Here is a 25,655-nt window from a genome sequence, read left to right on the forward strand (position 1 = left end):
ATAACTCATTCCAGGAGAGCCATTGCTTCCAAAGAAGCTTTCAGGAGTTTAAATTCTAAGATTGATGTTTTGTCCTGGCCTAGGGCTAGGTTTGCTAGATCCAAGGGAAGACATGTACAGTTGTGTAAGAACAGTAGATGTCTGACTTAATCACTGTTGCAGTATTGCATCCCACCTCCTTCCCCCTGTTTGCTCTTTAAATGTGGCCGAGGTGGACATTGATCTGTATTCCCCCTCTTCTTCTTGAAGTGTACATATTTTGTATATAGTTGCTTACCTGAGGTGATTTGTGCCTGTTCATCTCTTATGTACCTTTTAGCTCTCCCATACTTAGTCATGCAGAGAGAGAGAGAGAGAGAAAGGCACCTAGGCTTTGGTGTGTGGACAGACGTACAGCTATCCTTGGCAGGATATCCCAACATTTAGTAAAATGGCAAGTGTGATCAGTCAGGCATCTATTATTACAGTAAGTTCTTACACAACTGTCATTTCTCCTGTCTTACTCTACCCTGACAGGACAAAAACCTCCAGGAATTCTAATAAGCTGTTTTTTTTTTTTTTTTTTTTAAGAAATTAAAGAAAAAGATAGATTAGTGTCAAAACAATCTCTAAATGGTTGTCTCAGACATTGCTTTTTGTTATTCTCACAATAACAAAACACTTCCAGGCAAGGTCAGGTCACACTGTACTAGAGATGTGGCTACTACTTTGAGTTTTTGGAAAGGGATGGACTCCAGAAATATATTAATAACAGCAACTTGGTCATCTGTGGACACCTTTACTAAGCACTTCAAATTTCAACTCTTTCTCTGTGTCCAGAGTAGGCTATGCTAGGACTATTCTCCAGGGGCTCTTAAACTCTGATCCTTCTTTCGCCTCCATTTTTTTCTAAGCTTTGGTGTTCAACCAATATAGCTTAGGCTTTTGCAACAGTGATCTAATGATGAATGTTGTACAGTTGCATAAGTAAACTTACTATAATAGTAGATGTTCAAATAGATCATTGTGGCAGTAGGAACACCTCCCCTCCCTCTTTTTATTATGTGTTATGCCACGGTGAGGATATTTTTCCATTTCCTTTTCTGCTAGTACATACTTAACTGACAGGGCTCTAGGCTCCCTTTGTCTAAGGCAAGAAAGCTCTGAAGGTTTGGTGCTGAAACCACTGACTTTATACTGCTGTCCATAAGATGTTCAGCAGTAAGGGCATGTGGAATTTGACTAATTGTCATAACCTTGGCAGGGTATGGCCAGTGTAGCTTAGTATACTGCAGTGGTGATCTATTCAAACATCTACTGTTATGGTAAGTTTCCTTATGTAACTGTACTTTCCCTGTAACCATACTCCATGTCACTGCAGACACTGCAGTTTAATCTCACAGGCCATGTAGATGTTACACATCACCATGCAGGCCACACAGTGGGCACACACACACACACACACACACACACACACACACACACACACACACACACACACACACCATCTAGTTAGATTTGTGTGGGTCCCATTTGTCAACGTGTGGATCACTGACCTGCAAATTCCCTGATTTATTACAAGTATTACACTAGGTAAGAGACAGACCTAGAGTCATAGCAGCTGTGCAAACCACTATGCCTCTCCCCTATGGAATGAGTAGCTCACAGATGCCATGTGAGCTGAGAGCTTCTGTATAGCCTTGATGGGGCTGACAATTGCAGGATGCCCTTCAAACACTGTTATGGCTGGGGATTCATCCTTTCCTTACACAGTTGTATATGAAAGATGTGTGTGTGAACTCTCCCATGTTAGTGTTTGTATTAGTGCCATTGTGTCATCAGAATGTGTCATATGCACATTGCTGTTATCATCAGCCAGAGGTGACCTGGGTACCTCTGGCATATGCAGTCATGTTGTGCTGAACACTCTACCAGAAGAATCTATAAAAGCATAAACCCTAGATACTTGGGGCAGTACTTGTGCAAATGCCTAAACTCCCTCCCCCTGTGTCATGCTTGTACTCCCTCCTCCTGTTGCATTCATTCTAGTAGATAACACATTATATGACTAGCATGTGGATACATCCATACCTTGTTCTGCAGAGTGTCAAATTTGCATCCTGTAGGTACCTGGTGCACATATACTTGGAAGCATCTTAGTGAGGAAGACCTGGCACACATATAATGCAGTGTACAAAATAGAGTAACTAACCTGTTTTATCCCCTGTAGACACATGTGGTCATTGACAGCCCAGCTCCCACATGCAGGTCACCACCAGTTTAGTTTCCCCCTCCCCAGACAGTGACACAAGGAACTCTTCCAACGTATCCACTTATGTAAACTGCTTTTGTGATTGTGGTCCACCTTTTGTAGTGGATATATCCTTAGCAATGTCCCAGTTTCCTTTCCCAGGATGCATATGCCATGTGTACAGAGGAACAGCAGTAACACCTCATTCTTCTGCATTGATAGCAAGTGCACACCTACGGGTTACACATATCAGTCATCGTGTATGCATGGACTTCTGTGGATACACTTTACGTATGCGCACTGACCCCACCCCATTAGGTGGCTAGTTAGCTGTCTCATATAATGATGTACCCATTACCTCTTTACTGTGCTTGCTGGAGCACTATGCTCTTGCACATAGCTTTTGTTGCTACTAATACTATGACTCTATGTTGCAAATATATGGTAGCACCGTATTGTAGTGCTGCATTGCAAGTCACATGACATTAAAGCTTGCATCTGTGAATATGAAGCTACTGTTTTGCTCCTTGAGTGAACCTGTGTAAGTGGACATGGCCTCTTCCACTAGTGGGAGCAGAAAGGCTCTTGCCTGGTACCCAAGAGAGTGGAAGATTTATTTTTGTTCTACCTTTATACAGGTTTTCATGAGTATCTTCTGAGTTGGTATGATGGTCCATTTTTCAAGCTGAATGCCTGATATGAGCTTGCAAGGATGGAGAATGACACCATTGGCATTACTCCCTCTGATGAGCATGCAGGCATTGATATAGTGATCTGAGAGGGCATCGACCTGACCCAGTTCATGAGTTGGAGAAAGAGGTTAGCAGGAAAGAGCCAGAGTTTTACTGAATACTCTGTCAACAGACCCACCAGTGTACTAAGTTCTTCTTGCCAAGGAGCATCACACCAACATAAACGGATGTCATCAATGGCAAAACACCCTCTTTTGACAGTAAGGCATATGCATACTGCTGCAGTGGGCACCTGTAATTTGAGTGACATATATGTTTACTAATGTTTTCTCTTTTTTCTAACTTCTGCAGACCACTTGAATGATGAATGTGAGTCTTGTGCTTCCTGTGGGATCAGGGCTGTTGTGGACTGAAGAACCAAACTTGTTTTAAAGGGTTTTCTCCCAGCCCAAGCAGTGGAGCCAATCCCTCACAAACCTGATAGAATCCTTGTGTCCCTTAGAAACAGGTCACATTAGAGCAAGGGTCCTCCAGTAGATGCTATAGTGGTAGTGGCAGCCATTAAGATGGAGCTTTCTGAGGAGAACATCTCTGTCCATCCCTCTAATATGGAGTTAAGGGCATTGGATAGATTTGGAAAGTAGACCTATGCTTCAGTGATATTTGCTCATCACACTCTGAACTACCTGACTCATATGACACATTTTCAGAGGGATTTAACTAAGAACTTTCTAAATCGCTCTCTGGAAACTTGCTTGCTGACATTCAGATAACTGTAGAGACTAAGCTTTCTACCCTACAATCCATGTCTAATGTGTCCATGCATCTACTTTCCAATGTGATAAATGGCACCATGAGAGTGACAGACACCAGCATTGTTATTCATTGGATGCAGCTCAGCAATTCTGTGGGGAGCTTTAAGATGTTCTTTATCAACATGCCCTTTGATGGGTCAACACTTTTTGGACCAAGGGTAAGAGAAACACTCCCCATAAGTGAGCAGGAGGGCAAGACTCTCTCTGCTATAGCCATACATTTTCCACCCTTCAAAGGACCCATTCCCAAAACCAGAAGTGTGGAAGGAAAGCTTGGTTTTGTTAGTTCCAGAATTTTGCCCAAGATACTTCTGGTTGTAGAGTCCCCTGAGGCAGAGGAGGGAATAACTTTAATGCACATTGCCCAAGGGGCAGAGGTGGACCACAGAAATCATGAGTTTCGAGGGCCCTTTACTGAGAAACTCTTCCATGACTCCTGAATGGTTGTCTGGCTGCATCCTAATCCCTGGGTAGCCATCGCTCACCATTCTTGGGCGCATTAGATAATCACCAGAAGCTACATTTTTCCCTTTACTTTCCCTCAAGCAAACAAAAGGAGATTCCCCAACATTCCACCCAGTCAATGTCAAAGCTGCTAGAAAAGTCAGTCATCCAGGAGGTCCCACCAGACCAGCAAGGATCCAGAGTCTATTCAAGATTCTTTTTGGTTCCAAGAAAGACTAGGGACCTCAAGCCCATATTGAACCTCAGTCACCTTAATCAGTTTGTAAAACAGAAAAAGTTCTGGATGGTAATGGTGTAGTCTATTTTACCTTCTTTGAGGAAGAGTGACTGATTCTGCTCAGTAGACTTTTAGAATGCTTACTACCATGTAAAGATGGCAAGGGAATACAGAAGAGTTCCATGCTTTTGGCTGGGGGCCAGTCATTTGAAGTTCTGAGCACTGCCTTTTGGTGTCCCCATAGCCCCCAGGGTATTTGCCAAGTGCATGGGAGTGGTGGTAGCTTACTTAAGATTGCAAGGATTCCGGATGTTCCCTTCTTTAGATGACTGGCTTCTTACTGCTCCCACCACAGATCTACTGATCCAGTGCAGGTATTTCTTACTCCAGCTTACTTTCCACTTAGGAGTCTCAATAAATTTGAAGAAAAGCCATTTTTCTGGACACAAGCAGTAGAATTCATAGTTTGCCACCTGGATACAAGATCCCAAATATCCAAACTTCTGGAATCAAGAGTTCTAGATATTCTTCTCCAAGTTTCTGAAGTTCTCTGTTCTCACAGTCCCCTGGCAAGGTAGATTCTTTAACTATTGGGGTCAATGGCTGCATCAATTACAGTAGTTCCACAAGCAATGTAGTCATGAGAAACAAACCAAGAATATCATAGAAGTAAAGTCTGCTAACTGCTTCAAATTCACAAATTTATTAAGTCACAAACACAGCCAAGGTTAAGCACTTTCATTCCTAATAGTAGAACTTCCTCGGAACAGTAACATTTACAAATCAACAGCTTAAATATTTAAAACAGCCAATTAGAACCAAAGTAAAAAAAATCACATGACAAACTAAGCATAAAATATCACATGATGAACAAAAAAATAGTTCTAGTAAAAACTATATAACATAACTTCTTAATTTTAAAATTGGTGCAATAGAGCACCGATCATTTAAACCAGGTGGAGACAAAGCATCCAAACAAATTTGCCATTTTAATTCCTGTTCACTAAGATGTTCATCAATAATTTTACCTTGAACATCCCTTTTAACCTGTTGAATGGCTGTAAAACCAAAAATATGTGTGGGTTTGGCCATAACATGCCTATACAAGGTATTGGTGTTTTTTTTTTTCTTTTTTATGTCCAAGTTGTGTTCGTATATGTGGTGATAAGTCTACGGATGTTTTCCCTATATAATATAATGGACAGTTCTGACACTGGGCTAGATAAATCACTTGGGAGGCAGTAAAAATGACGATTTACTTTATATACACTATCCCTGATCTTAAAACTGTCAGCCTGTATAATAAACTTACATTGTGAACAATGGCCACATTTATAAGTGCCCTTCCTGCCAGAAGACCTTAAAGGAAATTTGTTTTCTGTTAACTGTTTTAAAGACCTATCCTTCCTATAAATAATAGTAGGCCTGAGTCCAAATTTTTCCAGCATAAGGTGATCAGTTGTAGGTAGTGGCCAGTTCTTATTTACCACAGTGGCTATTGCCGGACTGTCCAAATTGTATGTGGTAATGAAAGAATGTCTCTTCATTTCATTATCTTTGACACTAAATGCAGTCATGTTGCCTAATCCTTGTTGGGGGTCAGTTCCATGTAAAATAGAGTACTATGCACCCAAATTTCTTTTTCCCATTACCTCTGATTTTATTTCTTGCAAAAAAACTAGTGGGTAACCTCTATTTAAAAGATTTCCATTAATTTGTAAGATTCAGAATGAAAGGTGTCACTATCTGAATCATTCGAGCAAGCCTGACCAGTTGGCCCTTTACTACAGACTTTTTTTTTATGTTGTGGATGCCAACTTGAGTAATGTAAATAATTGTTTGAAAAAGTGGGCTTGTGAAAAATAGTGGAAACATAACCCCCCAAAACGTTTTTACTGACCAGCACATCCAGAAAGGCAATGTGATTTATGTCATAATTGTGAGTGAATTTTAAAAAATCAACTGTGTTATTAATATATGTCAGAGATTCTTTGTTTTTCCTCAGTTTGGACCCACACAATAAAAATGTCATCCAAAAATCGTGTATATAAGGTCCAACAACTCGCACAAGGGCAGTTCATGATAAACCTGTCTTTCCATTCTGACATAACTAGGTTGGCAAACATGGATGCACATGCTGCACCCATGGCCACACCAGTTACCTGCTTAAAGAATTATCCTTCAAAATGTAAAACATTTTGCTTCAGAACTGTTTCCATAAGTGTAACAAGTGTATATACTCTGTTAGTACTAAATGCAGCTGATTTTAACAGTTGATTCTCAAACCAATTAAGACCCATTTCATGAGGAATAACCGTAAACAGGTTGCGTACATCTATTGTCACAAAATATCTGACTTTAAGTCCGTTTTACTTAAGAACTGTAAAAAGTGCTATGAATCCGTGCATATTTGGTGGATGTTGGCTATATGGTTCTTAGTTGTTATATCCAAAAATTTTATTATAAAATATGTTTTTGATCTTTTAGCATCTACGATTGGTCTAAAAGGGAGTTGTTGGACCTTTTTATGTACTTTAGGTATGCCAAAAATATTGGCTGCTGCAGGTTTGTCATTAAACATAAACTCATATTCATGTTTCTGAATTGAAACCTCCATCCAAAAATCAAACAGCAGAGCATTATTCTTAGCATATGCAATATTTATCTCCTTTACTGATGATATCTCATAACCATCATCTAGTACCAACTCATTCATTGCACTTACATAATCTGTTTGATTCATTATAGCTAACCCTTCCCACCATTATCAGGTTTCATAATTTTAATTTTCACATCAGTTGTAACATCATTTAACATTTTTTTCCTGAACTGTTAAATTAACTGAATACACTTTACATCTTTCTTTACATATGTCTCTGATGTGAACTTCACATACCCTTTCAAAATTTAACAAAGACTGTTGCAGTAGCGGGCTAAACAGGCTAGAATGATGTAACATTGTATTTCTGGAAGCATTCATGTTGTTAAACCACAAAGTCAAATTTAGTTTTCGAACAAACAATTTTAAATCAATTAAAACACAAGAAATATCTTCCCTCCTTGTTGGTATAAAAGTAACCCCTTTAGATAAAAGGTCCACATGTGCAGAAGTAAAGTCAACAGTGGAATAGTTATAAATATTAAAATATTAAAATCATTTTTAGTATTGGTATCTGTTTTAAGTCAATGTTGCTCAGTACCTGAAAGAGGTCATAAATAGTCTATTTTCAACGCTGGTTTTGCTTTTAGGGTTGTTTGGGTCTTGTCCCCTGTATAAAATAATTCTGCTGAGCAGTCTGCATTGGGTCTTTGCTGTTCCATTGTTGCTGGCCCTGAATTCGTTTGGATGTCCTCACTTCCATTTGTCCTAAAGGGATGAAATCAGCTAACAGAGGGGAATTTATCAGTTCCGATGACATAGACCGGCTTACACGCTGCTGATTGGCTGAAACAGTTTGGTTTCCACAAGAACCAGGCAGGTTAGGATAAACCCACCCATTTTGAAATTCATAGATGAATCGTTCCACAAGCAAGATATTACATGAAAGTGCTGCAGTGGACCCTTTCGGTTCAGTGGTCAGAGTTTCATCAACCTCTTTACTTTCCAATATTACTCAAGTCAGTATGCAGGCATCACATTTTATGGAAATTGACCTCCCCTCTTGTCTCTTGGGGTCAGCCATTCAACTTTCCATACTCTTTCAAAATTCACCTATCCATCCCTGGTGGCCAGTCTGGCCACTGTGACCACAGATGTCTCCCTTCTGGGGTGTTGGGGGAACTTCAAATGTTAAACAGTTCAAGGCACATCATCCATGACAGAGGACAATTTTCCCATCAATATCTTGGAAACAAAGGCAGTCCTCCTAGTGTTGCAGGCCTTTCATGACTTGCTCCTTGTGATTTCTGTCCAGAAGGACAACATGGCAGTAGTCTGGTACATCATAAATCAAGAGGTAGCCCACTCATACCCATTATGCAGGGACCCCATGGGAGTATGGGAGTGTGCAACAGTTTCTAGTGGCAATGCACATCATGGGGGGTTCCAGTGTCTTGGTAGACAAACTGAGCAGGTCTATTCTTCTGCCTCATGAGTGGTCCCTGAATCAGTGAGTGGCAACTATGATTTTCAGTCATTGGAGCTAGCTATGTTGTAATCTTTTCACTTCCCATCTGAACACCAAGTGTAGTAGCTACTTTGCCTTGCTCTCCCTCAGAGGGACAGTCACAAAGGGATGCTGCAGTCCACAATTGCCCAAAATCTCCTGTATGTCCTTCTCCTTTTCCCCTAATAACCAAATTTCTACAGAAAGCAATCAGCTGAACGGCAACAGTAATTCTCATTGTCCTATTCTAGCCGTGACAGGTTTGGTTGCCCTTCCTCTGGCCTCATCTGAAAATCTCTGCGTGGGCGCAGGATCCTCTTCCAGGCCTTTTTTCTCACCCTCCCCACCAGCCACAATGAGATCTGAAATTTCTGAGGTTTATCACATGGTTATTCCAGTTCCACTGATGACCAGAGATGCCAGGCTTTCCACTTCAGTTATTCATATTTTATCAACATCCCGGAAGTCAAACACAGGAAAGGTTTATAGAAATTGATTGAAAAGATTTGCTGTTTGAGCTTCTTCCATAGGCTTAGATCCTTTATCATTGCCTCTTCCCTCTACTTTGGATTTTCTAGCAGGCTTATTCCAGGAAGTTGCTAGTTTCTCAATGATTAAGGTTCAACTAACAGCCATTTCCAATTTTCATGTTGGGGAAAATCGCAGTCCTATTGCATCTTTGAAACTCTCTAAGGCTTTCTTAAAAGGAAGTTTTTGCTCAAGCCTCCTATCAGAGATGCAGTCCCTCCTTGGGATATTACTTTGATGCTTCAATCCATAACCAGATCACCTTTTGAGCCAGCAGCATCAGCAGATTTGAAGGTTTTGACTTCGAAAACTATCTTCCTGTTGGCTGGCACTTCTGCTAGAAGAATTTCAACAATGTAGGTCTTATCTTGCAAACTTCCGTACTTAATTTTTCTTAAGGATAGGGTATCCCTTTGGGCTAACCTGAATTTTCTTCCAGAGTGACTTTGGAAGCTTCACTTCATCAAATGATTAACCTACCTAGTTTGCTTTCTAAACTTTTCCAACAGAGGTAAATGTGTATATGTGTATATATATATATATATATATATATATATATATATATATATGTGTAGGGAAATCATTTAAACAACCTTCTATCCTTTAACACTGGTTTAAGAGGGACTGTTTCATTCAAGCCAGCCCCTTTGTGTGCAGACAGTTGTAAAATCCACCTAAGCTCTTTTCCTTCAGTTTTATTTGTTAAATCAACCATTCTTAAGCTTTCAAAAATCACATCAATAACCATGAACTTAAACCAGTGGGTTTCTCCCACAGCCAAAATGTGCTTCGTTATGGCACTATAACTATGACCCTTACAAGCACTTGTTCTCTAAGGTTTCGGTTGGTTTTCCCTATATAGAATTTTGGACATAAAGCACATTGTGCTAAATAAACAAATTTTGACATTGAAAGAATATTCTTTACCATTATCAGGATGAACAAACGTATTGGATGTGTCAATATATTTACAATATAGGCACATACTATTGTGCTCATAACAAATAAAACTGAAGGAAAAGAGCTTAGGTGGATTTTACAACTGTCTGCACACCGAGGGGCTGGCTTGAATGAAACAGTCCCTCTTAAACCAGTGTTAAAGGATAGAAGGTTGTTTAAATGATTTCCCTATTTATATATATAGATATATGTATCTATATATATATATATATATATATATATATATATATATATGTGTGTGTGTGTATGTGCCTTTAATTCATCTTCTATTATATTTAATGGAGCACTTTTTATTGGCTGGTGCTTAATTAATGGTGTTTTAAATTTAGATCTAATTTTTTTTGAATGCATGGTCTGAAGAAGCGATCTTTGCATCGCAAAAGCACTTACCAGTTATCTTATTAAAAAAAGTTATTTTATTTACTACAAGAACTGTCGTGGAGTTGTGCCTTACTTTTTCTATTTCTTCAGTGTATTGGTGGTGCAGCACAACTTTGTAGTCAGCTTGGTTCATTTCTGTTTGATATATTTTTCATATATATGTATATATGTATATATATCACTGTCAGCTGAGATTTTATGTACCAAAGGACTCAGGAAAACAGATCATCTTCTTATTTCCTTCCCAAAGGCTAAGTTGGGGCAAACTGTCTATTAAGTCTAGGTTGCTCTCTGATTGCATTCCCTTTGAAAATAAAGAAAAGGGACTGACTGTACCACAAAACCCAAGTCTTTTTCATCTAGACTAGTGGCAGCATTCACTGATTATATTGCTAGCATTCCCATAGATGAGGTTTGTGCTAGCTGCTTTGTCTCTTGTTCATATTTTTGTATCGGACTACAAGCTGGACATGCAATCTAGGTCCTCTGTATCCTTTGGTTCCTAAATTCTTTGGAATATCCTTCCATTAGGCCACCCTGGAGTTCCAGTAGTTGGAATATCTGTTCCATATAATGAGACAGATGGAAAAGACAACAGCAGCTACAAAAGTTGTGTACTTACAGTAATACTAAATCCATGCTGCCTTCTTCCATCTGGATCAACTTCTGTCCCTCTTACCTAAGTTGTCTCCCATTAGCTGTCAACTTATTGATTGGATCTGTCCAGGGTCTTTTTATACAGTCATCCTTGAGTTGACTTGTCTCCCTTCTCTTTATTGGTATGATATTAACATTTTTGTGTCATTTAGATAAGATATTAAATACAAATTGGCAAACTCCATCTGTGGTCTTATAGGGACAGGAGGGAATGATAGATAAGGGAGAAGCCTGAGCCCTGGATCCAAGAGCTTGAAAAAAGGTGCCAAGGTCGGAGCCATCTGGATACATAACCCATATGTTGAGCCAGACAGAAGACAACAACATAGATCTAGTGTTATGGTAAGTACATAACTTTCATTTATATGAAATTTCATTTACAGGTACTAGGATACAGAAAGTTCAAGGTCATTGTTCTGGTTGATTTATCTAGGGGTGATGTTTTTATCAGATTAAGACCAGAACACCACCAGCAGTGTTACTTCTGTAGCCATTTCTGGACTTAAACAAGTGGTAGGCAGTAAAAACAGGTAAAGAGGGAGTGCTGTCATTGCACTGCAGTCAGGTTTCAATGACAACACAAATATCCAAGCATTTAATGTCAGGAAGAGCTTGAGCAAGGACATGTTCTTATTTAGGCTCCTAACATTGAGCTGGCTACACTGATATTTCCCAAATTTGGATTTGGATTTACTAAAGTGGTAGCCAGAGTAGGCTGGCGTTGCCTAAAAAAGGCAATATGAAAATAGGCAACGTCTTTGAAAGTATGCAAAAATCTTAGAGATAGGCTATCCTACTGCGACAGACAGGACAGTCTTCCAAGCAAGCTTACGCACACTGGGCTCCCTCAGAATGACACCAATAACTAAACCAATTGTTATGATCAATTATATTTTGTTTATATTGTGTCATCGTTCTTGGTGACACTAGTGTGCTGTTTAGAGGCATACTCAGAGAGTTCCATCATGTCTGTCTGCATGTAGTCAAAGTAGGTGCATTGCAAGTTGTTCACACCAGTATTAACAATGACCATGTCATATTTATACTTGTTCTGTATGTACAAGTTTACTGGTGATATAATGAATTTTAGTACCATGTCTTTGGCCAGCCTTATGAGTAGTGCATCAGTGTGCCACATTGTAGAGTCCACCTATAACCAATGAATTACCATGGGGGGTGGACTGCTGTTTTGGCTTGTAGGTCTTGGCAAATTGCTCTGGTGAGTTTTGTCTTTGGTGATCTTGGAAGAATCTGTATGTTCATAGGTGTATAATAGGCTAATGACCACAAGGGCCTTTTTAAGCCTAGCAGTGCATGCAAAATCTCTGACAAGTTCTGGTACCTTGATAAGTGTAAGCAGGGGCTTGGGAGTTGGAACATTTATAAGCAGGGGCCTGGGAGATGAATCATTTACAGGCTGCCTGTGTCCATTAGAGACATAGGTGCCAAAACAGGGATGATTTTCCTGATGTTCTTCATTTGTCACTGCCGCAGTCATCACCATTGGGCTATCCATGCTGTGGTAGCCCTCAGTCAGTCCTAATATCAGAGTCAAGGTTTTGTGCGTCGACTGCTGTCGCTTGCTGTGTGACACCAGGTCATCCTAGCTATAAAGGAGAGCAGGTGATGCCATTACCTCAGACTTTCTTGCCATGGAGCCCATAGCAGAAGCAATTCGCAACAGTGTCGGTCAGCTGTTTCCAGATTTCGAACTACAGCTGAAAACGTCTAAAGTTACGTACCCTGTTGGGGATCATTCCTTTTTCTTGCACTAACCGATGTCTGAAAAATTAAATAATTGTCTCACCTGTGGAAAGCAAATACCACACCGAGACTTCCATTCTTACTGCATCACTTGCTTAGGCCCAGATCACGACGTACCTTGCTGTCAGTTCTGTACCGTCTTTAATGCTAGAACTATTCACTGTAGAGCTCTGTTTGTAGCCAGTTATTTTCATCTTCCACCTCCGACTACCGATATGACATCCCTCAGTCAGCAGACTGCAGATCTTCCAAAAAAATGTAAAGATAAGGATAGAGACAGACCACATAAGGCCAAGCCTTCTGACAACACCACAGCTAAATGGTTTGTCAGTTCTTCGGAATTCAGTAAGACGCTTTCGCAGCCCCTGATGCCCGACTCGATTTTTTCACAGGCCTCTACTGAGACCCTTTCGGAGTCCTGTATGCCGCAGATGTCTGCATCGTCTAATGAGCCTTCAGCTGTTTCGCCCTCGGTTGGGTCCGGAGCCGCTAAGCAGGCTCCGGCTTCCGAGGATACTGCTCACACTTCAGATTTCACTTCTAGGCCTTTGCCCTGTCTTCTGACTAACACACCAACGGCACCGAGGGATACCCTTCAGGCCAGACTTAGACCCACTCCTAAGAAAACAGCAAAAAGTCTCTATTCCACTACTCCTCCCCCTCCTCAAACTAGAATGCTTAAAATGGCAGAGGATCTCATCACTTTCATCTGGTGTAATCAGGCCACTCCAGCCAAAAGGAGAAAGGATCCTTCTCCAGACATCCTTTCAGATTTAGACTCAGAGGGATCTGACTCCACTATCTTTGAAGAGGACATTCCTCTTACTGCCTGTGAAGACTCAGATGCAGAAGAATCTACCCCTTCTGCATCACCTCTGGAGGACTCTTCCTTTGGGGGAACCCTCCACACCCTCAGAGAACACTTCCAATGGGAATCAATGGATTTCCCTCAATCCAAGAAAAGACTAAGAGAGTTTCTGGACCTTCCCCAGCATAGGCCTTTGGCCATCCAACCCATCTTGGAGGTGGTAGATGATGTTTACCAAGAATCCAGCCTTACTCCTGACACTTCCACCTGCCCCCAGAAAACCTGACAGGTATTACAGGGTATGTGACTCACACAAATTCCTCTACAGAAATCCTATAGCAGATCCAGAGGTGATTACTCAGGGACCTAAGGGAGTTAAGGCTACCTCTGCAAAGACTCCTACTCCCTCAGACAAAGAATCCAGGGCCCTAGACAGATGGGGTAAAAAAGTATATACCTCTGCAACTTTAACTATAAGGGCTCTCAACTGTCAGTTCCATATGTTCAAATATCAACAGCACACTTTGGAACTTTTGAAACAGAAAATTTCTGCTTTACCAGATTTTGCCAATAATAAAGAGATAGCAGAATTACTGCACTCTTCATCTCAGGTGGCAAAGCACTGCTTGCACTTTGGATTTGATGCCCTAGAAGCTTCCAGCAGGGCAGCAGTGACAGGATCTCTTATCAGAAGACATGCATGGCTGAAGGAACAACCTCTCCCTGATTATGTCAAAACTAAAATCATGGATTCACCTCTTGACAAAGATCACTTGTTCGGACAGAAATCTGAAGAGGTACTTAAAAAGATGGAAGACAAAGCAAAATCGATGCAGACTGTTAAAGATTTCCTTTAAGTACAACCTCCTAGGTTCAGCAGAATTTTTCTGTCTAAACACTGGTCCTTTCCTGCACAAATCAGGCAGGCACAAGACAAAACCTGTAGGGACAGACCCACCAGGGCTCAAACTCAGGGCCTGCAAAGAACTAAACAGTAGCCCCCCTCTAACTCTAGAGCAGGGAGTTCAAAAACAACTATGTATGCTAAAAACTCTCAATGGCTACCTTTCCCATCTCTGCCTGCCTCCACCACCACACCAAAAGCTAGGAGGAAGGCTATCTCTTTGCAGAGAAAATTGGAACTTTATAACAAAAGATAAATGGGTCTTAAAAATCATTCCCCAGGGGTACACATTCAATTTCCGAGAACTACCACCTCCAAGAGGGTACCCAGATGTACCTCCAAACCAGTGGGCAGAAGCACTAAAACAAGTGCAAAGCCTAATAGCCCTAGGGGCAGTAGAACCTGTGCCTCCAGAACAAGTTGCAAAAGGATTCTATGCCAGACTATTCCTTGTTCCCAGGAAAGAGGAAACTTGGTATCCCATCCTGGACCTTTCATTTCTCAGTACTTTCCTGGTAATCCCAAAATTCAAAATGCTTACCTTACAACAGCTTCTACCTATGCAACCAAGCAAAGTTTGGATGGTCACCTTATACCTAAAAGATGCTTACCTGCACATACCAATATGAAAATTCCTGCGCTTCAGAGATGGATCATTACACTTTCAATTCTCTGCTTTGCCATTTGGCTTATCTACTGCTCCCAGGGTATTCACCAAATGTCTAGCTACTGCCATTGCCTTCTGCAGGCAAAACAATGTACAGATTTACCCTTACATGGACGACTGTCTCATCCAGGCAGACTGCACGGAACTGCTCCTGCAGCACCTCTCATTTGTAAAAACTCTACTAACCTTTCTGGGGGTCACAATCAACAAAAGGAAATCAAAACAGACACCTTCCAGGAAAATCATATTTCTGGGAGCCTTATTGGACACACAACAGCAAATGGTCTTTCTGTCCTCAGAAAAACAAAGTTTCCTACCAAAATACTTCACTTCTCTGGCCTCCCAAACCCAGCTTTCTGCCAGGAAATTCCTGCAAACTCTAGGGTACATGGCCTCATGCATCCTCCTGGTACCTCTGGCCAGACTGCACATGAGGAAAATTCAGTGGTACCTAAAGAACCTGTGGTGTCAACACTCACAACCTCTGGACACCTCCCTGCTGGTGATTCGTTGCATAAGATCAGATTTCATCTGGTGGGCCCAGGTCTGCGCTCTGAACAAGGGACTTCCATTCACCCTCTGTCCGTCAGACTACACCATAACTACAGATGCTTCGGACATATCCTGGGGTGCCCACCTGGAAGGCAAATGCACCCAAGGTCTCTGGGACGCTCAAGTACTACCCTTGCACATCAACTAAAAAGAAATGATAGCAGTGCACAACTCTCTGACATCCTTCAAACCCTACCTCAAACCAGGGGTTCTTCTCATAAAAACAGACACCACAGTCATGTGGTACATCAACAAACAGGGAGGGACTCAAGCTTACCCCCTGTGCAGACTAGCCATGAACCTGTGGCTAGCAGCCTCATCCATGGGACTACATCCTATAGCCCAATACCTACCGGGCATCAACAGCACCCTAGCAGACCACTTAAGCAGAAACCTGGTGGACCCACATGAATGGCAAATCCACAGAAACATTTTTCTTCAAATTACCCACACATGGGGGACCCCCCCAGTTGGACCTCTTTGCTTCCCATTTAAATCACCAAGTACAGAAATTCTGCACCAGGAAGTACCATCCCCTGGCCTGAAAGGTTGATGCCCTGACCTTCCCTTGAAATACTCTCTTTGTGTATGCATTCCCACCTCTTCCTCTCATTCCAAAAGTACTAATCAAAATAAGGGAGGAAAAACCAAAATCAATACTCATTGCCTCAGATTGGCCCAGACAGCATTGGTACACACTGCTGTGCAGCCTATCTCTCCAGCCCCCCTGGCAGCTACCTCTGATACCTCACCTGCTATCCTGGGGGGGTACAATGCTGCACCCAGACCTTCAAACACTCAAACTCTAAGCATGGCTTATTCTACCATAACCAACAAGGAATGTATGCTAAGCAAGCAAGTCCTTGACATTATCACAGAAGCCAGAAGGCCCAGCACCAGAAAGTCTTATGCTGGAAAATGGAAAAGATTCTGCTCCTGGAGCCAGTCCAAGGGGGCAGACATTCATCTCCCCTCCATTCCTCTTATTCTAGATTATCTAGCTGAGCTTCTTAATAAGGGTCTCTCCTTCTCCTCCATAAAGATCCATGCCTCTGCCATCTCGACACACTTAGATACAGAACAGCCATTCTTCTCCCACCCTCTTGTCAAACAATTCCTTAGAGGAGCCTCTAATATCAGGCCTCTCAGAAGACAGCCCACCCCAGCCTGGGATCTGAACTATGTTTTAGAAAAGCTTACTCTGCCCCCCTTCGAGCCTGCAGCATCCTCAGAATTAAAGTACCTCTCTTGGAAGACTGCCTTTCTCCTGGCTATCACTTCAGCCAGGAGAGTGTCAGAGCTTCAAGCTTTAATGGCCATTGAGTCATTTATCATCTTCCTTGCAGACAGGGTCTCCCTGAGAACCAATCCCTCCTTCATGCCAAAGGTGGTTTTGGATGTTACCCTCAACCAGGCCATCCACCTGCCCACCTTCTTCCCTAACCCTCAGAACAAGGGGGAAAGGATACTGCATTCTTTGGATGTGTACAGGCAACTCAGATTTTATCTGGATCATACAAAGGCATTCAGGAAAACTGACCATATCTTGGTCGGCTTTACAACAGGGGCACAGGGGAAACCAGTATCCTAACAGACCATTTCCAAATGGATAGCTCTCTGCATCCAGTTTTGCTACTCCTTGCATGGAAAACATCACCCCTGGGGACCATCAGAACCCATTCCATTAGGGCAACCTCTACTTCCACAGCATTCCTTAGTGGGGTACCCACCAAGGACATCCTGGAAGCTGCCACATGGGCTTCAGTCCACACCTTCACCAAGCATTATCATATGAATCTATTCTCAAAAGCTAGGGCTGGGTTTGCTTCTGCAATTCTGCAGGGCATGTTCTCCCAAATCTTAAGTTTCTATAAACCTTCCACCCTTCTACTCAACTTTGAGAATCTTCCCATTGGTGATGACTGCAGCAGTGAGAAATGAAGAACATAGTACAGTTGTGTACACTTACCATAAATGTAGATGTTTGAGTGTTCTCACTGCTACTTTCATGCTTCCCTCCCTCCTTCCCCCTGATATCTGCTGTCCTTGGAGGAAGACATATTTCTATGGGGGTCTCTCAACCCAGGACTACTACTAATTATTAAAATTGGACTTCTTTGGTTGGTTAAGGCAAGAAAAACTGAGGTAATGGCATCGCCTGCTCTCCTTTATAGCTCAGACGACCTGACGTCACCCAGCAAGCGACAGCAGCTGACGCACAAAACATTGACTCTGGTATTCGGACCGACTGAGGGCTACCACAGCATGGATAACCCAATGGTGATGACTGCAGCAGTGAGAACACTCGAACATCTACATTTATGGTAAGTGTACAGAACTGTACGTTCCCCATCCAAGTGTCCAAATTATACTTGAATTGAGTTAGGGAGTGAATGTGGTAATGGAAGGGCATTAGTGTGTTATTAGGTTTAGCCACAGTGCATGTACTTTCAGTGTCAAGCCTAGGAGTCCTTAGTGACTTTTGTTTTGAATTTTTTAGCACGTTGGCATAGGAAAGTTTTGTTTGTCTTCGTTGTGTAGGTTGGTGTTACTAGGGGTACCGATGACCAGTTTATGTGTGAGGTTTGCCTTAAGCTGTAAAATGTATTTACTTTTCTCACATGTGGACTCATTTTGTAGTAATAGCAAATGGTTGCAGTAAGCATGTGGCAATTTGTACACCGCCGTGGGATGGCTAGTGCTAGAAGACTGGTAGCAGATGGGACCAAGACATGCAGAGGACCCATGGCTGATCTAGAAATGCATGATGGCATACATTATATGTGTGTGTATTATAACCTTGATTATAGCAAGCTCAGATGCTCATAAGCTTAGTACTTATTATACAGCAGGAACTTCTTATTGTAACAATTGTTAATGTCTGGTATGTACTTCGCAGATAAAGATTCTAGCTGTCTACTGATGTACTATGTTCTTCATCTGTAATTGTTTGTAATTAATTGCTATGTTAATCAAATTGTTAATCGCTATGTAAATCCAATGCAACTACTGTCTGTTTATTTTAACTGTGGAGCTTTTCTCCCCGGGCCTCTGCTGAAAATGGACCTACGTCCAGTCGGACACTCCCGGTCAACAAATGTAAATAAATAAATAAATAAAAATTATATGCTCTAGAGAGGGGGCTGTTTGATGTATTAAGGAACAGTGAACGCAGTGCAACACAGTATAATGTAGCAGAGAATGGTAGTTCTATGATATCTAAGGATACAAATATAACAACACAATGTTGCATAGATACTTTGCTACTGAGACATCTCCACTGAACCTGCCCAGTGCTACTTCTTTCAGTAACATAGCTTGACTACTTTACTGTTCAGGCCTTTCCTTGGACTACTAGTGTTATGCAAGTCATGATGTACATCTTTGAGGAGCTATAGGGCCATGCAACACTATGGGGTGCTTGTTGTTTACTGCTGCACAGCCTGAAGAGCTTAGCTATGAATCCCAGTCAATGTCATATACTACATAACACTTTTATAGTTATTTAAGTGTAATATAGCAAATGTTAATTGTGTTTAGTATTTTCATGCTAACCTGAAACAGGTAATTCTGAATTGCTTTTTGCTTAAGCCTGTTTATTTGTCTCTTTTAGCCATGTTTGAAAAGCTTAGTGTGTAACTTTTTTGATGTAGGTTAAGTGAAATAACGCTCCTGTCTCATTTAGTTAGACAAGTTTCTTACCACAGTGTACCTTTCTTTTTTCTGTTTTTTTAGGGTTTGCAAGGTCCAAAGGTAAGTTCAGCTACTGATCTTTTCTCTTACTTTCTTGTCAGTTTCCAATTCTCTAGTCAGGCATTAGATGGTAATTTTGGTCAATAAATTAAAGAAGTTGTAGAACATAATTAATAAAAGAGATGAATGACTATTTCAGAGAGGAGGAAGGAAACAAGTGGAAAAGTTGTTTCTTCCCATAGAACAAGATGGCTTATGATTAAAGGGATATTTTAGAGCTATGCAGTTGAGATTCATATGTATAACTCAAGCAGAAGGTTAAAAATCAAAGTGGAAAAGCACAGTGTTGAAACGTGGGTGGAGATTAAGAAATAGAGAGAGAGTGTAGTATTTTGAATGGAAGCCATTACGGAAAATAACAGCAGCCGTACAGAATGTTATATTTATAAATTAGAAAAAAGCATTCTACAAACTAAACGAATATGCAAATAGAGAAAGGAAATTTTGCCAGTAGGGATGACTGTAAGTAGAGTTATAGGAAATGGAAAAGAAGGAGCTGGAATTTATTGAAGAAAATTAGTAAAGGAGCCAGTGTATTGGGAGCAATTAACTATGGAGGGAAAGATAACATAGTTGGATGAGGCCAAACAGAAGTTTAGACTCCAGGTTAGAGATTGCCTTCCCTACCAGGGACTGATAACAGTATAAGCAAATAGAAAGGGGTAGGGGCGCTAAGTAAAATACAAGATATAGTTGAGATTTTAGTTGCATAATAACCATAAGAATCAATCAGAAGAAGTTAGAAGCAATTAGAAGGACAGTCTGGTAAAGTTGATTTAAAAAGGGACAGTGGGGAAACATCTGTATAGCTAAGAAGTATGGAATGAAATCCAGAAAGTTTAGGATTTTTACGTGAAAGTGTTTGCATAAGTATTTGTATATCCCAAGCAGGCTTCACAGAATTTTTCCTCGGTTAGATAACAGTTGCTGGAAGTGTGAATGAAAAGAGAGAGGTAATTGAGAACATGTACTTTGTCAGAAATGCTGGGGGAGCAAATAACTAAGGACATGATTCTTTTGAAAAGAGAGAGAAGATCTGAATTGCCTAGACGTAGTAAGGCCTTGTCAAGTTCAAAGCACCTGGCTGTGAAAAAAAAATACTAGAAATGGAAAATAGAAATCAAAATCTAAATCAGTTGTAAATTAAGTACTGAATATTGTAAAGGGGATACAAGTGTTTAGTTAGGATCTTTAGAAAAAGGGAAGGAACATATTACACAGAATTAAATGGAATTTGTGGGAACAATATATACAGAATAATGTTTAAGAGGAGTGAAATTTAAGGAAAAACAGGATATTAAAGATTTATGTAATGTTGGAGTGAATTATTGTTAAAAATGAAAACATATAAATACAATACATGGTCAATGAAAATGTATAAAATGGTTTACTCTCTTTTCTATAACTCTGTGTATACCCATGCCATTATTAAATGTGTGTTTAATAAAGGTGCTTAAAAGTAAACAGTTATGTAATTTCAGTGTAACCTAATAACTTGCTGTTACTTGATTTGTAATGCTGTGCATAAGCATATAAGCTATATATATATATATATATATATATATATATATATATATATACACATATATGTATGTGTGTGTGTGTGTCTGTGTGTATATATATATATATATATATATATATATATATATATATATATATATATATAAAGTTCTCTGTGTGTGTGTACAAATATAGATACATTTATGTGTGTATAAGCTGTGTCTACACAACTTACAATGTGTCTGTGTGTGTGTGTGTGTGTGTGTGTGTGTGTGTGTGTGTGTGTGTGTGTGTGTGTGTGTGTGTGTGTGTGAAATGATTCATGGTTTCAAGTTTATTAATGAGAGTGTTTAAATTCCAACCCTTTCGAAAAATAGTTAAATAATTAAATAAGACTTTAACTCTGTCAATTCCTGACTCACTAACCACAAGCTAATGTTTAACCCTACAAAAAAATTCTATTTGATATCATTAAAACCTACTAACATTCCATACAGATATTGAGAAATCAGGAACAAAAGTTAACTCACCCTACCTATCCAAACCATTCAGGGCTGCTATAAAGAAAGCAGTCCTACTGGCTCAACTCGAATATGGATTACCCATAATAGCCACAGCCACTAAGAAAACTCCTCCACTCTACAGATTATCAAAAACAAAAACTGTCAAGTCATTACTACTTCACCCTCCATGAATGAACATCACTGCCTCACCCTCGAAAAAGCCAGCTGGCTCCCAGTGCAGCACAGAGTAGACCTGCTACTAGGCGCTCTCTTCTTCAGACTTCTCCAGTCTAACCCATTCCCATCTCTAGCTGTCAAACTTTATACTAAACATATACACTGCATCCTCAGATGCTTCTCCCAAACAACCCCAGTCCAGCCAGGCTACACTGCACCAACTACGTTTTCTCCATTCTTGCACCTAAAATATGGCACCCCCTCAATCTAAAGTAACTGCAATCCCCCTTTCCCTCCCTTAGATCAGAACTTAAAAAATTCCTCCACAACAAATCAAATTGTACTTGCCACACAGCAGTCCACATCACATAAGGGCCTGTCAACATCCAGCCTTACTCTCTCTGTCTCAGCTACTAGCACTCTTAACTTCACCTGCCTCACCCTATCCTGCTTTGATTGTCATTACCCCACAGTATTTCCCCCATGATTTAAACCTGAAATATTATCATGCAAAATTATAAAATGTACATTATTCTCATAATTGTTGCTACATGTATTAATTGCTACTGTACATTTTTTGTTATATGTATGTTACTTTCTCTTATTTTTTCATATGTACTGCTCTTTTTTGTGAATTATTTCACCCAGGCAGTACCTGCAAATGATTAATTGTGATCAGTTTTCTACGCCTGTAAACAATTGCAAAAATATATATATAATTAAATAAAAGTAGATAAAAGAACATAAAGGTGGGTGGCCATGGTGGTGCAGCGGTTAGCGTTGCCGCCTCACAGCAAGAGGTTCTCTGGTTCGATTCTCGGCTGGGGTGCCCTCTGTCAGCATGTCCTCCCTGTGGTCGCGTGGGTTTCCTCCGGGTGCTCTGGTTTCCTCCCACATCCCAAAGATATGCAGTAGGTGGATTGGACACTCTAAATTGGCCCTAGGTGTGAGTGTGTGAATGTGTGTGCCTTCTCTGGAAGGTTGGGTGCCGGGCTGGCAACTCAACACTGTAAAACTCCACTGCCAATTATGAGTGTACAGATGATCCACTGTGGCGACCACTAACCGACCAAAAGCCGAAAGAAGAAGAAAATAAAAGAACATAAAGCAACTCTGAAAATGAATACTAAAGTTGCAAGCTTATGTTATAAGTCCTTCAAGAAGTGAGCATTGAAGGGATATCCTGAAACAGTGTCTGAATGGTGACACTTGAAGCTAGTGAGGTAATGAATTGAACAGGATGATAATGTATCTTTATGAATGCCTACGTGAAGTCTCTAAATGCATCCCTGGGAAACTATTAACAGTCCCTCAATGGCTAAGTGGAACTAGTGGATTGGTTATTTGGGCATCAGTATTTTTTTTCATATATGCAAGCCCCAGGTCATGCAGGACTTCAAATATTAGAGCAGTACCTTAAGTGCCTTCTTCCCTGACATCAGCAACCAATGTAAATCATACAAAATGTGGTTGACATGAATGTAATGACCCTTTCAACAGCCTGACCAAAGAATTCTGGTCACATTGGAGATCATAGAATGATAGGATCTTTGGAGATTACTAGGCTATCGACCAGAAGGTCATTTTAAGCTTAGTTGTCTCATTCCAATGTAATACCATAGAAATGCTAGTCAGTACTCAAGATTTCATTTAATAATGACTGCCCACGTCCAGTAGGGTTGTGGGCTCTATTCCTGGTAAGAATTTACAGTGCCGCATCCACTCATCCAGGTTCCTCTTGAACAGTGTCATAGAAGTGCTCCTATTCACATGAATTGGTAGCCTGTTCCCAAAGACACAGCAGTCGATGGGAGATAAATCTGTCCCTCCAGCATGTCCTATTTAAGTCACAGGCCATATTTAGGTCCCTGGAATGGGTATCCCTAGTCCCGTTTGATTTATGGATATGCAACAAGTTCAGACATTTGGGTCTTGGATTGCTATGTAGGCCAGGCATAAGTCTCCCCTATGTAGTCTATATGATGCGGAGTATAGTGACAGGGACTTTAGTTGGTGTGTTTAAGACATGTGCTGGAGTCCCTTGGTCTTCTTTTTGAGAAACCTCTGAGGTCTCTCTAATTGCTGCAGGTGTTTAGTATGGTATGTGTCAAATACTTAAGGTCCGCATCCAGAGAGTCCAAGGAATTAGTTTCTACAGTTGTCCAGACCATAGTTAGTGTGTGAATAAGTGTACCAAATCCTCTTAAAGTCTAAAGTGCTTATAATGGGCAGTGCTCTATAAATATTGACAGGATGTCTTTAACAACAGTTGCTTTTTGGTACTTTTGTAGCATCATATTGTTCAGAAACACATCCGGGTCCTGCACCTTTAATTCATGCTACAGTTTTTCCCCTTTATAAACAACTGTGAGGGAAGGATAATGAGTTTTAGATGACCTCATGGCCACATGTATGATCACAGTTTCTGCCTTGACAATAATGAGTTTCTTAGTTATCAAATATCCATTTTTGTGTAGTCTCCAAACAGTTATATAGTGTAGTTGTTAAAGCCATATCGTTTTGACAAGAGAGGCTAAGCTGAGTATTATTAGTATAGCAATGATACTGCAAATGCCTCCCTCTAATGACATCATCCAGTGGAAACATACACCATGAAATCAGGTTGGACAAGATAGAATTATGCAGAACCTTGCAACAAAAAGGATGTCTCACAGAATAATTAATACTTGAAGCAATCATTTTGAGAATACCCCAAGAGTAAAAGCAAACTAGCTGTGGGTCTGTGAATGAAAGGCCACAGTGTTACCCCAGAAGTTCAGCCAAGATCCCTTGGTTCATGGTATCCAATGCTAACAAGAGACCAAGGAGATACCACATTGATCCCTTGCAGTTAGGAGGTCATTAATAAGGCAGTGTTAGTACTGTGGCAAGTTCTAAAACTGGGCTGACAGCTGTAAGAGGTCATGGGAAGATAGACAAGGCTTCAAATCACCTTCTGAGTTACCTTCCCAGCAAAGGCAAACTTGAGTAAAAGATATATTTTTTCTACTGTTATATGGATCAAAGAAAAAATGACTTCTTAACCATGAATGTTGCTGCTACTTTTTCTGTTCAAGATGAAAAGGTAGCTTTTTTTGTGCAGCTGTTTTGCTGATGACATGGGTGTTACCTGTGAACCCCCCCCCCCCCCCCCGTGTGATTCAGTCTTTCTCCCATTTCAACATGGCACTGAGGCAGCATGCTAGCATAACCCACCTCTAGACACTTCTCACTTCAGGAAAGAACACCTTCTAATGTTTATGGGTTAGGTTGCCTCTCACACCAGTCCCTGTCAGAAGTTCATGATCTGTTATGGCAAGTCAATCAACGTCAAAAAATAAAATGCAGTACTGTAAGAAATACAGTGAATGTCAGAACTCATTAAAATACCATTAAAGCATTTTTGTAGGTAGGTCCTTGCACATCTCACACCCTGTAACTTATCTCTGAGGTAAATGTGCCGTGAAGTCAGTTAATACTCTGAGGTACCAAAGCCTTAGGCTTAGTATATATGTCCCTTGTTCAAGTGTGCACTCTATAGTTTTCAAAAATCTCAATTTTGGTTCTAAAAGTTTCAACAGAAAACTAAACCAAGGAGGGTGGCTGGCTATAGATAGAACCATCATACTGCAACTTGGTTGCTATTTTTACAAATGCATTTACTTCCCCATGGGGCTCACCATGAAAATATGCTCCTCTGCATACAAGTCAAGAAGTTAGCTGGCCCCTTATAACTTGTGTTGCTTTTCTCAAACTCATTTCACTGAATTTCAATTCACCCTCAAAAAATCGCTGAAAGCTCAAATCACTGAAAACTCATTTCACTGAATCACATTTCACTGAATGTAAGTACTGTTGGGCAAATAAAACGTATATGCCCTTTGAGTTAGTATATATATATATATATATATATATATATATATATATATATATATATATATATGTATATATAGTTGGGGGTGTGGGGGGCACAGCC

General features: G+C 40.6%; 1 protein-coding gene across 1 annotated transcript in view; it reads left to right on the plus strand.

Moving 5' to 3' along the window:
- LOC122790588 (collagen alpha-1(XXVII) chain-like) overlaps positions 1 to 25,655 on the plus strand; it is a 1,538,899-nt gene that overhangs the window by 1,240,860 nt on the left and 272,384 nt on the right. The window contains exon 33 of the mRNA XM_044058114.1: positions 19,482 to 19,499. Coding sequence (XP_043914049.1) covers positions 19,482 to 19,499 — 18 coding nt within the window. The remainder of the gene's footprint in view (positions 1 to 19,481; positions 19,500 to 25,655) is intronic.

This window comes from Protopterus annectens, chromosome 16.part0 (assembly GCF_019279795.1).
Source record: "Protopterus annectens isolate FY-2018-M chromosome 16.part0, PAN1.0, whole genome shotgun sequence".
NCBI classification, from domain to species: domain Eukaryota; kingdom Metazoa; phylum Chordata; order Ceratodontiformes; family Protopteridae; genus Protopterus; species Protopterus annectens.